A 15,009-nucleotide genomic window follows, 5' to 3' on the forward strand; every position below is an offset into this window, starting at 1 on the left:
TTAAATTTTTTTAAAGTGACATGCCCATTTTGCAATTTGACAAAACTGTTTGAACCTTAATTTTATTATTTTAACATCAAATAATTAATACACTATTCAGTATTATATATAATTTTTATTATATATTTTCTATTATATATATATTTCAAAAATACTCTCTTAAATTTAAAGAGATAACAAAAGTTATTCTACTTTAATCGTATAAAATTAGAGTTTTAATTGATCACTTATATAAAGTAATGATCCATAGACACTTTTTAATTCTAAAATTCATCATTTTTTTTATCTTTCTCATTCTATCATATTATATATTTTAATATATCATATTTACTTTTTTTTCCTTTTTCTCATCTTTTCTTCAGAAAAGGGTCAAATAATTTTTTTAAGAGAGTATAGTTTAATGAATATACAGAAATATTTTTTAAATTTACTGTCTTCTTTATTTGTTTTTTATTTTAATATTTTTATTTATCTCTCTCTCACACACACATTTACAAAAAAGAAAATTAATTTTTCTTTTAGAGAAAGAAATCAAAAATCAACCCAACCTAATTTCTCTCATTATTCCATTTGGCACTATCATATATTGTATCTGTCTCATTATAATTATTGTGTAAGAGAAAAATATTTATTAAAAAATTATTATTTTAATTTTTTAATATAATATTAATTATATTTTTTATTTATATTTCTTATAATATTAAAGACAAATAATAAAATTTATAAATAAATTGATGATGATATAAAATTAATTTTATATAATTATTATTCTTATTTTCTTGATGTAAATAAAATAAACAAGGAAAACTATTATTTTAGGGTGGAGGGAGTAACACATTTATCTAACTGCCATTAATTTTTTTACGAATCCTGTACTTTACCCAACAAAAATATCAATGATGATGGGATAATGCTAATACAACAACGTCACAAATACAATACTTCGATTACATTCGACCAAATATCAGACCCCAAATAGATTTATCAGAAAGAGAATTAATTAATCTCACAGAAACTCATTAGATTTTTTTGTCCAAATCCGCAATCCTAACCACCCAACCAGTGTGGAAGAGTGAACCAGCACCACAAATTTCCCACGTATATATTGCACCATCAGGAACCCAGCGGGTCCCACATACATCGCCACGTCACCACCTCCAGATAAACATAACGATAAGTCGAAGCCTCTTCTCTACCGTCAGATGGATACTCTTCCAAATCCAACGCCCCCAAACTCCCCTGCACAGATTATCCAATCTCCCCTCCATCGTCAAATACATCTCCCATCCCTCTCTCTCACTATAACCACTATTTTTCTCACACCAGGCGCACGTTAGCACAAACTATCATGGCCACGGCAACAGCAGCTGCCACCTCGTCCTTTATGGGGACGCGTCTCCTGGAGGCTCACTCCGGGGCGGGGCGAGTGCACGCCCGATTCGGCTTCGGCAAGAAAAAGGCTCCCGCCCAAAAGAAAGCCTCCAGGGGATCGGGCCGAGACACCGACAGACCCCTTTGGTATCCGGGCGCCAAAGCGCCCGAATACCTCGATGGGAGTCTTGTCGGAGACTACGGGTTCGATCCGTTTGGGCTAGGGAAGCCCGCGGAGTACCTGCAGTTCGAGCTGGACTCGCTGGACCAGAACCTTGCGAAGAACGTGGCTGGGGACATCATTGGAACCAGGACCGAGCTTGCGGACGTGAAGTCCACGCCGTTTCAGCCCTACAGCGAGGTGTTTGGGCTCCAGAGGTTCCGTGAGTGCGAACTCATCCATGGAAGGTGGGCCATGCTCGCCACTCTCGGAGCTCTCACTGTTGAGTGGCTCACTGGTGTTACATGGCAAGACGCCGGAAAGGTACGGTTCTCTGCTGTGACTTCTTTTCCCCCTCCAGTTATTGGGCATTTCTACTTTCTATCGTTTGATGATGATAATTAGAGATCTGATAATCACACACTCTTTCTAGTTTAAGAACAAGATCCATTAAATAAGAAATAAGATTCACAGGTTAGATTTACATGAATTGTGCCAAATTTACGAGTCTATATTAGTTTTAGTTTGGAATGTTTTTAAACGGTTTTGGTGTGTTTGTCGGAACAGATGCTTGGCTTTGTTTGTTGTGTAATGTGGTCAGTTCCTTTAATTTTGTGTTTGAAATCATGAAAAACTACCGTATTTTAAAATTTAATTCTTTTATGCTATGAAGTCCTAAAATATTATTTTATTAATTTTAAATTAATTTGTATGTTTAGAATGATCTAAATATTAATTAAATTCCTTTTTCTTTCTTTCTAATTTTACGTTATTATTCCAGTTTAGAACGATGAAGTGAAAGTCCTATTGCATGTTTTTTAAATATATAGATTTAATTGCAAATCAAATTGTGTCCCAAACAACCAGAATGCAGCAATTATCCATTCTAGAATATCCAAGTGGTCTAGATCAATCGGTTGAATGAACGATATAAATGTCTGATATTTCTTCAATTATCATCACAGTTTTTTTTACTGCAATCCAATCACATAGTTGATGCCATAAAAATGTTTAAGTTAACTAATAAATGGAATCAAAGAAATTATGCGTGTTATTTCTTTTGATAGTAGTATTTATGACGGGCATCTTAATTGATTATGAACTTGGTCTTTGATTTTAAGGTGGAGCTAGTAGAAGGGTCATCATACCTTGGGCAACCACTTCCATTCTCAATCACCACACTGATCTGGATCGAGGTACTCGTAATTGGCTACATAGAGTTCCAGAGGAATGCAGAGCTCGACCCAGAGAAGAGGTTGTACCCAGGTGGCAGTTACTTCGACCCATTGGGCCTGGCCTCAGACCCAGAGAAGAAAGCCACCCTTCAATTGGCGGAGATCAAGCACGCCCGTCTTGCCATGGTGGGCTTCTTGGGCTTTGCAGTCCAAGCCGCCGCCACCGGCAAGGGCCCGCTCAACAACTGGGCCACCCACTTGAGTGACCCACTCCACACAACCATCATTGACACCTTCTCATCCTCCTCTTAAGAAGAAGAGTCTTTCTTGTGCCTCGTCACTATTACTAGCATATTGTAAAAGTCTTTTCTTCTTCGGCTTTTGGTTGTAATTAGAACATTTTCACTTAGTTGGATTAGTAGTACTTGTGAAAAACTTGTAACGTGAAATTGGAGAGGCTAAGCAGAAATGCTTCTGCTTGATGTTAAGTGTTCTCCTGTAAATGTTTATTATGCACGGAATCGAGAGGGAATGACGAGGGTAAAAAAATACTGATAAAATTGAGATCACTACGAAAGGTAATGGCAGGGAATTGGATTGAGGCCATTGAAGGTTTTAATTTATTCATTTGTTAAGTTTGGGTTCTAGATACGCGCTGATTTACTAAAGTTTGATTCTAGCCAATTTGACAAAGTTTCTTGCATTTTGATTAGCGTAGTCAGCAGCTTATTATATAGGATAAATAGTTAAACTTGTGTGTGAGAAGTCAACAAATTGGCACTGAAAGTACAATAAATTAGTTCTAAAAAAATAATTTATTTTTAAATTAATAATTAAATATTACAACTTAATAACAAATTAATTTTATAAATTTATTGATAAAATTAATTTATCGAACTTTTTATACATTCATTATACATTCAGACATTTGTATTTTTAATGTTTCAAGGGAATCAATTTATCATTGATGTACACTTTTAAGACGAATTTAGTTATTTGGTGAAATTTATCCAACTAAATAAAATACCATTGAATCAAATAAGGCGTGAGTAAATAATGGTGGGAAATTGATATACAAGACTTTTATTATTCATTATAGTAATTGATTCCATTTTATTTTCAAATTCAAATCTATTAAAAGTTTCTTTATCCGCTTAAACTTTGATATTTTGGCATTTTTCTTTTTTTATAATTTTATGTTTTGTGGTTGATCCGATTAAACTTTTCATTTGTGATAGATAATTTCATTTTAGTTTTATTAGTTTTTATAATTATTTAAAATTTTATATTAAGCTTTAAATATTAATAAAAAATATATTGAAATTAATATTCCAAAAAATAAGATTTTTTTTACAAATAAAGTAAATGTATTAATATCAGTTAATATAAATTTCTGAAATCATCTAAATAATACCCAAATAAACCAGAAATAAGGCTTTTACTGGGGTTATAGCAATGAGAGCATATGCAGCAAGAGTGCCTCTACGAGTTGATTAAATTTAAGTAATTTTGCATAATAAAATATTTTCTACTGAAAAACATGATTGGTTCGTACCAATAGAACTTAAGTGAGTTTGTGTAATAAGCAACATTATTTAACTGGTTCTTATTAATAAATAATATTTTTTTCAACTACAAGATTTAATGTGATTTAAGTTAAGTATTCACTTTAGTAATTTAGTTTTTAAATCTATGTGTTATTTAAGATTTATAAATTTAAAATAAGTAAGTAATTATATATTATAGATATTTTAAATGAATTATTTGGTACGGATTGAAATCACCTATTCCAAAAACTTGTCCCCTTCCTTATCCCTCCAATCATGTTATGCCACATTAATTAATAAAATGTACTTTAAACTTTAACATATTAACGTCGTTAAACACCTCCATTATCAAACCAATAATCAGCCAAGTATTAAGAAACAATATTTCCTTCTAGGACATGCAATTGGGAAGAAAATTTATTTGGATTCAAGAGAAATGGAGGACCTACTAGTGAAAGATCTTGTGTGTGTGAAGTAAGCCTAAATTTTATGTGAAGAATTTTGTTTTAGGAACTTGGTCTTTCTTTACTAAGAAGTGCTAGTGCTCAACAGTTACTTTGATAATATTTTTTATACAGTGGATTAATTAGAAATTATTCTAAATATAATTTTAAAAAGAATTATTAAACTTTTTGTTATATAATAATTTGATGACAGTAAATTATATGTCATGTAAATAGTTGAATCTTATTATAATTATTTTGTATACTTTTATCAGAAAGAATAATCATAAGTAGGGAGTGATGACTGTAGGTGTTGGTTTTGATCTATTATATAATAGTTTTACTTTGATTACACCGTGAATCCTGTTGTTATTCGTCGTGAATCGCACCATAGATCACAACAAACTTCGTCGCAAAAATCATTGCCTACCCATCGTGAGTCGTAGCAAATCCCACCGTAATGGCACAAACCGTATTATAAACCATTGTGAAACCCACCACAAACCCGTTCGCCCGTGGTCGTGCATGGTAGCCTTGTGGTGGTGTTGTGACCTTGCTATGATGTTGTGGCCGTGTGAGGTTGTGCGTGGCAGAGCAAGATCAATTGTGATTGGTGAGGTTTTGGTTTATATCTTGGTGAAGGATCTAAATCTAGGTTGTAAGAGGCAAGAAAGGTCATTGACATAGAGGTTGTTGGTGGTGTTGTCAAACTCAGCGGCGCTGGTGGTGTCGTTGGCATTGTGCGCAAGGTCATTGGTGATTGGTAAGGATTTAATTTGTTTAGATATGGATATGGGTTGTAGAGAGGGAAAAAAGGTCAATGTATCACAAGGTTGTTAGTGGTGATGAAGTCAATGACATTGGTGGTGTCATTGACGGCGTTGCGCACCAGTGCCCAGATGCAATGAGGCAGAATTGGGAATGGTAGGTCACTAGGGGTAGAGAGCAAATGGGGTAAAAGAAGGGAAAGAAAAAGAAAATAGAAAAAATGAGGATAAAATTTGACTTTTTTTAATCATGTTATTGGTACGAAGATGTTCTGTTAAAATGAGTGACATATCTTCATTGGAGACCTTGAACGCACACAAGGTGGGTATTTCCCTCTCAACATTTATTCCATACTCGAGGGCCGACCATGATTTGAATCCTGGATTACTTGATTAAGGAACAAAGCCGATATAGTTATGTCAATGGTTGTTGGTAATAAAATTTGACCTTTAACTTATAATTTATGGATTTTTAAAATTATTCTATAATTAACTTAATAACTCTATTAAGATTTTTTGAAACTAGAGGGACCAAAATTATAATTTAATATTTTATGTTATATAAAATAAGGGTTGAATAAATATTGATGAGATGTTCATTTATAGTACTTTATTATTCAAATTTTATTCATTATAATATTTGATTCCATAAGATATTTTTTAAGAAATTCAAATATCTTACAATTTATTTTTTGCGGAATAGTTCTTATCTCATTTCATTATGAATCATTGCTGATTTTCGTAAAAACCCAAACACACAAATACCAAAAATACTTAAAGGAATTCGACTAATAAGGGTGGTACCTAGTACCTTCGTTATTGGTTGTTTGCTTCCGTTACCACACTCTGATTTCGTATCAATTTTTACACCCAACAATAATATTTCTCAAATCTTTTCAAGTCCTCACATGTAGTATTTATTTTGTCAACTACCATTCCATTTTATAGTCTAATTCAAACACTACATGATTAAAATTCCATATATGACCTTCTTGAACATTCGTGCATGGTTGTCTCCACGATGTCATTACTGAAATCAATCTCCCTTGATCATCATGAACACATAAACCAGTTTCAATGGTATTACAAATCATATGGAAGCTAGAATCCATATTGCATTTGAATCATCTATGTCCTCACATTTACGAGCCTTCAATGATGCAATTTCGAGTATTAATTCTTCCTAGATGATCTTTTTTCTTTACACACTTCCAACTTTGGTGAAACTCCTCTCCTTTTCTAACCATAAATTCATTTGGGACATCCTTATTTTCCGAAACCTTGTCATTTCTCCTCCTCCATATACTTCATAGCTAGATAGCCATTTTACAACTTTCTTTATCCGCTTAAAATTTGTTTTCTTGGCATCTTTTTGATGGTTTTATGTTTTTTAGATGATCCGATTAAATTTGTGATAAATAACTCATTTTAGTTTTATTAGTTTTTATAATAATTTAAACATTTATATTAAAAGATTCAAATCTTAATATTTTTTTATTAGAATTAAGATCCCTAGAAAAAAGAAAGTCTATGTTATTTTTACAAATAAAGTAAGTCTATAAATGACAATTAATATAAAATTCCTGAATCATCTTAAAAAAAAAACAAATAAGCTACAAATAAGACTTTCTTTTTTACGGAAAGACTTTTGCTAGAGTTATAGCAATAAGAATATTTATTTAACAATTTTTTTTTTATTGGAGTACATAATTTGGCCGTGCATTTTTTTTGGTTAACTATATTTACTAGGTGGATGCATGGATGATATACATTTTTTTTAAATATACAAATATCATTACTCCATATAAAAAATAAGTTTAAATATATTTTTGATCCCTGATATATACTTGAATTTTGCATTTGATTCCTCATAAATTTTTCATTTTGAGATGGGTCACTATAATTTAAAAGTTTTGTATGAGGTCTCTGTCGTTAAAAAGGATCCATTAATTGCTGATGTGGTTATTTATTTGATACGTCGACAAACTACTTGTGATACCACGTTAGATTAAGTGTGACATGTATGCTGACCACTTGTCATCTGATATAACATCATATTTTAATTAAATTAAAATTAAATTTAAATGAAAAATTAAATTAAAATTAAAAAAAATCCATTCATCCCTTCCTTGCAAGTAGTAGCAGCAAAAGGGTCAAATAACTCAACTTGACAATAGCCATTCGACTTCCCATTTGCCTTCTCATTGAAAAACTTCACCTCCTTCATTGGTCCATATTTACTAAGCTTAGCATCACTAGTCCTCCAATGCAAATCACTTCCCATTTCGTCGCAAATTTCTGTCAAAATATTTTTTTATAAATAATTTATTATTTCTATTGTTTTTGTTTTTTTATCATTAATAATTTAGCAATTATTTTATGCATTTATATCATTTACCATGAATATTTGAATTAATACATACTTATAATTGAAGAAATAGTGAAATTGATAAATGCAAAACATAGAGTAAAATAAATCATTTAAGTCACTTATTGTAAATATTTTTTTTATTATAATACTTAATTTTTTTAAGTATTATTGAAGATACTCTATAAATATTGTATAGCTTTTCAATAAATATACAAAGAGAGCCAGAGAGAAAACATTTTTTTTATTTATTATTAAATTCGCTTCACAACCCCTTGCAAACGCAGCAGGTTGCAAACCAAATGCATTCATGTGATATAGTGCCATCCAACAACAACAACATACCGTAAAGTTCAAAAAGCTAAGCACAACCGTTCAACTTTCAAACTCAAAACCACAACACGAACAAAAAAACACAAAACATAGCAAAATGGTTTGCACTAATAGCAGGAAGAAATTAAGAAATAGTAAACTAAAAAGTGTTATATTAAGCAGACCTGAAGCTTGAGCACGGTGGTTTTATCAGTAGTAGTGAGCACACTAAGATGAGAAAGAAACTCGAGCCAACATCCACTCCAACCCCCACGGTGAGGAGCTCGAACTCGAAGTCCTCGACATTGAGTAACTCCTTGAAGATAGTGTATGTCAATCTGAGAAAGTTCCTGTTCCTCACGAGTCTGATTAAAGCCAATGGTGAGCGTTTGTACAATGGTGAGGTGAGAAGCAGCGAGAGAGAGGGATAGGCTACAATGGCTTACCTGTCGATGACGTGGGCTGAAAATGCAGGTGCAACGGAGGAATGACGGTCACGGAGGCACAACGGGTTCCCTTATCAAGTCGCAAAGGGGAGCGACAAAGGGCTAAGGTTGTGGGCATTTTATTTGGGGATAATTTTTAATTTCGACTGGTTTGATTCCATTGGTAAAATCCGTCATAAATTTATACTTTCCGATAGAATACAATCCTTCAAAAATATCCGTGGGAAAATACAATATTTCTGACAGAATAAATTCTGTGGGAAATATTCCGTTAGAAATATCTATTTTTTTTTGTAGTGAGTACTATTTGTGGTTGTTGTCCAATTCCCTACATTGCAACACCATCATTCCCACCATGTTCCTTAATTTCACTCAAATTCTCATATTAGTTCCCCAATTCAACCCTAATCCCATCTTTGACACCCAACTTGTTCCCTTTAAACCCTTAATTTTGAAACCCATCAACCCGCCCCGATGTGGTAGGGTTGCAATTGCGGCAGAAGAAGGGGTGGTAGGCATTACGGTCGATGGTGGTTGTGGAGTTGCACAAAGGGACGTTGTGGCTACTGGTGGTGTGCGCCGATAATATGGTTAGCGAGAGGGGTGGTTAACCACTGGCTGAGAACTCTGACACGATGGAGGAGACGACGCACAAACTTGAGAACATCGCAAAAACCATTAGCACCTTTGACCTTTGAGAGAGAGATTTGGAAAGACCAAACCTTTCCACTGCCAAACCCAAGCTCTAGTGGAGAGAGAGATTGGAGTTGTTTCATTAACCCACCTTTTTCATTTAATTTTAATTTAATTAACATATGGTGTCATGTCAGATGGCACGTGGTAAGCTTGCATGTCACACTTAATCTGACGTGACATCACAGATAATTTGCCAACGTGTTAAGTTAACGGTCACATTAGAAGTTAACGGATTCCTTCTAATGATGATAAGAATCCTAAAAATTTTCAAATACATGGACCTATGACTAGGAGTATGACCAAACAGTTAGTGGATACCCTCCAACAAATGGTAGCAGACATACTTAACAAGGCCCAAGTGGAGAAGGATGAAGGCCCAAAGGCAAAGACACTACTAAGAATATTAATTATTGCTGAAGGCCCAGACTAATTTGAAGGCCCATGCCAAATATGTTCTTTTTTATATTTCTATTTTTTTAATTGTCATTTTAGCCCAAACTAATTTGAAGACCCACGTCTATTTCTATTTTTTTTGTTTAGATACACTATATGTATTGATTTCATTTTCAATAGAAGGACTTTTGGCATTTTGCGAATATTTTTTCAGAGCTTCTTTCTGAGTTCCTTGTTGAACCAATCTCAGACTTATCAAGGTAATCCTTGTGGTGTCTACCCTGGCTTATCTTCCCTCTCTGGAAGTGGTGTCATCCAAACTCTATGACATGTATCAAGCAATCCGCTCCTAGTAAGGATCACATCATCTGGTATCAGAGCTTCGACTCTTGTTACAGGTTCTATCCTATCCAATTTTTATTTTTTTTCTCTTTGTAATTTGTCTCAGGTTCATATTTTTTTCTATTATTTACGTTCTTGTTTGCATCTTGTTACATTCTTGTTTGTGTCTTGTTGCGTTCTTGTTTTCGTTTTCGTTCTTGTTCTTGTTTCTTTCAGATTCTGTGTCAAAAATTCTGTTTGAATTCTGTTACAAATTCTATTTATGGACAATTTGGCTTACTGGAATAATTTAGGGGTTTATGGTTTAGTAAGCTTTTGAATCTATTTGCCTATTGAACGAATTGCCTAATTGTCTCTTGAATTTGGACCAGTGAGATTAATTGATTGAAGAACTATTTATTATCCTAGACGAATTTTGAAGAAAAGAAAGAATTATATATATATATATATATATATATATATATATATATATATATATATATATATATATATATATAAAGTTGCAGAAAGTTTGAAAAAAAACAAAAGTGGGTATTTGATCTTTGAATGGAAATTTGAGATAGTTTTAGGTACTTTTTTTGGAAAAAATCATTTGCCTAGGGATTCTCCTCTGAATTTTGAGCATTTTGATATATAGTGGGTCTCAACTGCACAACCATAGCAAAAGTTATGACCATTTTAAGTTTACATGTCATTTGTGCTATTTTTGTTTTTCATCTTCTTTGTTATTGAGTAGTTTCTTTGTTTCTTCTATTGAGTCTTTTAGTTTGTTATTGAGTCTGTTAGTTTGTTATTCAATCTGTTAGTTTGTTATACAAGTTTGTTATCCAATCTGTTATTTTGTTATCCAATTTGTTAGTTTGTTAACCAATCTATTAGTTTGTTATCCAATCTATTAGTTTGTTATCCAATCTACTATTCCATAATTAAGTTGTCTTTCATGTTCTATTACCTTTGTGCGTTCAATTTGATTCATCCATGAACTTAAGGGAGGGAGTGGTAAAAGGAAAGAGTGAAAAAAAAACATCACACAAAAGCCTATATTGAGAGCATCAAATACGAGTGAACTATCATCAAAGACAGAAACACGTGAGTAGAGTGTGATGAGGTTCTGTAACCTTTGTTTAAATTACTGCAGAATTTTTTGATCCTTAATTATGGTAGGAGCTGGTGACGGTGGTGGTGAATATCATCAACTGGACGGGTCTTAGCACTTGTTACTGGATGTGATGACTACACAAATGCAACGTTTGCTGAACCGTAACATTGAAGAACTCTATGGGCGAATAGAAGGACTAGAGAACCAACTGAATTAGAATGCTAGAAGACATTATGGTGGGAACAGAGGGGGCAATGATGGACCAAGGAAAAACAGAATGGAGGGGTAGAACAAAATTGAAGGAGCAAAACTCAATGTACCTTCTTTCAAAGGCATGAGTGACCCAGACGCCTACCTTGACTGGGAGATGAAGATTGAGCATGTATTCTCCTGCAATGATTATACTGAAGAGCAGAAGGTGAAGTTGGCAGCAACTGAATTCTCAGACTATGCCCTTATTTGGTGGAATAAAAATAGAAGAGAAATGATGAGAGTGGAAGAGAGAGAGATAGATACATAGGCTGAGATAAGAAGGGTTATGTGAAAGAGGTATGTTGCAACTAGCTACAACAGAACCATGTGATAGGAACTCTAGAGGCTGTCCCAGGGAAGTCTAACTGTGGAGGAGTACTACAAAGAGATGGAGATGACACTAGTGAGGGCAAACATTGATGAGGAAATTAAGGACACAATGGTTCATTTTTTGAATGGCCTAAATCCTGACATTAGAGATGTTGTTGAATTACAAGAGTACGTGGAATTGGATGACTTGCTGCATAAGGCAGTCTAGGTTGAACAACAGTTGAAGAGGAAAAGCATAGCAAGAAGGAACTCATCCAACACCTTCAACCAAAATTGGACCAACAGATCCAAGAAGGAGGGATGCAACTTGTCCAGCTCATCAACACAGTCTCCACATGGAAAGTTAGCAGTGCCCAGTGTTGGAACTAAGCATAATTCTGCCTCATCATCTAACACCGATACTAGAAACATAAAATGCTTCAAATGCTTAGGAAAAGGACATATTGCTTCTGACTGTCTAACCAGGAAGACCATGATCATGAAGGCAGATGGAAGAAGAGCTTGAGGAGGAAGCTATGCAGGGTGATATGCTAATGGTGAGAAGGCTCTTGGGAAGTCAGATGCAGCCATTGGACGACACCCAAAGAGAAAATATTTTCCACACCAGATGTACAATTAATGTAAGCTTTGCTCTTTAATTGTTGATGGAGGAAGCTGTACCAATGTTGCAAGTTCCAAGTTAGTGTCCAAATTGAATTTGGATACTAAGCCCCATCCTAGGCCATACAGACTTCAGTGGCTTAGTAAAGATGAAGAGGTAAAAGTGACTCAGCAGGTTGAGGTGTGTCTCACCATTGGAAGATACAATGATAGGGTGTTGTATGATGTGGTTCCAATGGAGGTGACTCATATACTGTTAGGTCTACCATGGCAGTATGACACCAAAGCAGTGCATGATGGCTTTGCCAACAAGATTTCTTTCCAGCATCATGACCAGAAAATTATTCTTAAACCTCTATCCCCTAGAGAAGTGTGTGATGACCAAATTAGAATGAGAAAAATGAGAGAACAAGAGAAAGAAAATAGTGAAACACCAAAGAGGAATAAGAAAAAGAAAAGTGATACATGTGAGGGAAAAAGTGATACACATGAGAGAAAGAGTGATACACATGAGAGAAAGTGTTACTTGCTCGTGAGCCGCTCTATCTACTGTATTGCAAAGACAGTAGAGTTTCTGATGATAATTCTAATGAGTTAACTATTTATGCTTCTCCTAGTGTTGAACCCTTATTGCAGGAATTTAAAGATGTCTTTCCCAAGGAGATTCCTCATGGACTGCCACCTTCAAGAGGCATAAAACATCAAATTGACCTCCTTCCAGGAGCTTCATTGCCTAACATGCCAACTTACAAAAGCAATCCCCAAGAGACTCAACATAAGGATGCACAGGCTAAAGTTGAGTATGCGAAAAGATTGCATGAGCAGGTGAAGGCCCAAATTGTAAAGAAGAATGAAAGCTATGCCAAGCAAGCCAACAAGAACAGGAAGAAAGTGGTACTTGAACTAGGTGATTGGGTTTGGGTACACATGAGGAAGGAGAGGTTCCCTAAACAAAGGAAGTCCAAACTTTAACCTAAAGGAGACAGACCTTTCGAAGTACTAGAAAGGATCAATGATAATGCTTATAAGATCGATATTCCTAGTGAGTATGGAGTAAGTTCTTCATTTAATGTTGCTGACTTGACTCCCTTTGTGGCAGGTGATGATTCTGAAGATTTGAAGGCAAATGCTTTTCAAGAAGGAGGGAATGATGAGAATTCTAAAACTTCCCAAATACAGGTACCTATGACCAGGAGTAGGACCAAACAATTAGTTGATACCTTTCAACAAATGGTAGCAGGCATACTTAACAAGACCCAAGTGGAGAAGGATGAAGGCCTAAAGGCAGAGACACTACTAAGAATATTAATTGTTGCTAAAGGCCCAGACTAATTTGAAGGCCCACGTCAAATATGTTCTTTTTTATATTTCTATTTTTTTCGTTGTCATTTTGGCCCAAACTGATTTGAAGACCCATGTCTATTTCTATATTTTTGTTCAGATACACTATATGTATTGATTTCGTTTTCAATAGAAGGACTTTTGGCATTTTGCGAATATTTTGTGAGAGCTTCTCTCTGGGTTCCTTGTTGAACAAATCTTAGACTTATCAAGATAATTTTTGTGGTGTCTAGCCTGACTTATCTTCCCTCTTTGAAAGTAGCGTCATCCAAACTCTGTGACATGTATCAAGTGATCCACTCCTAGTAAGGATTACATCAAATGACAAGGATCTTGTACAAATTTTTTTAAATTTTAGGGACCTATCTCAAAGGAAAAATTTATGAGGGATCAAATGCAAAATTTGGATATATATCAGGAATCAAAAACATATTTAAGCGTAAAAAATAAAAATAAAAAATGAAAACAACTTTAATGAACATTTAAAGAAACATATAGTTTAAACCGGGGTAGATAATGTATATTGAATAAATAATTTATGATATGTAATAAGTTTAATAATTTTTATTAAATATTTTATGCAATGATAATAATTGAAGTTAAATCATTTTTAATTCTTTAGCAATATTTTCTTTCTAATTTTGATCTTATTAAATAAAAATTATTTATGACATACAGTTAATGTTTCATTTATTATTTTATTATAATGAATTACTATAGTTAATAGTAAAATGCATACTCATAAAAATTTCAAACTTTTCATCCATTTATCTTTAATTTTCCTCTCATTCCAACGTGTCCTTAGTGAAAGTATGAGAGATAAGAGTAGTCATACAACCTCACAAGAATAGTTAATAGTAATAACTATTCATTGAATTATGTAATTAAAATTTGCTCTACTCACATTCTTATTTTTCAATATATATATATATATATATATATATATATATATATATATATATATTATTTCGATCTTAAATACTATTTTTATTTTGTTCAATGAAACTATTTTTAAAATACAATTTATTTAATAAAAGATTTATATTTGATATTAAATTTTAATGAATGATAATTTTAAAAAAAATTTAATTTGAGATTCACACAATTTAATAAACTTAACTAATTTTATAATTGGTGTGAAATCATTTATAATAAAATAATGTAAAATTAAAAAACAATAAATCTTATTTTTTATATTGTGAATATGAACGAGAATTACATTGAAATAATGCCTACACGTTTGGTGCGATCGGTTGGCATAAAGGAGATCGTCTTCCTGTCAAGATCAAACCCAATTAAAATGTTTGATTGAACAAAATTGCCAAATGCATATGGCTCTGCAGATACTCCATCCATTCCAAAGCAAA

At 33.4% G+C, this 15,009-nt stretch overlaps 1 protein-coding gene across 1 annotated transcript; it reads left to right on the forward strand.

Moving 5' to 3' along the window:
- The first annotated feature begins 1,311 nt into the window (after positions 1-1,311).
- Positions 1,312-3,312, forward strand: LOC100785415 (chlorophyll a-b binding protein CP29.2, chloroplastic-like). Its single transcript, NM_001317414.1, is given in 2 exon segments — positions 1,312-1,855; positions 2,653-3,312. Coding segments are annotated over 2 exon segments (873 nt in total). The 5' UTR covers positions 1,312-1,348; the 3' UTR covers positions 3,019-3,312.
- The last annotated feature ends 11,697 nt before the right edge of the window (positions 3,313-15,009 follow it).

Source organism: Glycine max, chromosome 3 (genome assembly GCF_000004515.6).
Source record: "Glycine max cultivar Williams 82 chromosome 3, Glycine_max_v4.0, whole genome shotgun sequence".
Classification (NCBI taxonomy): domain Eukaryota; kingdom Viridiplantae; phylum Streptophyta; class Magnoliopsida; order Fabales; family Fabaceae; genus Glycine; species Glycine max.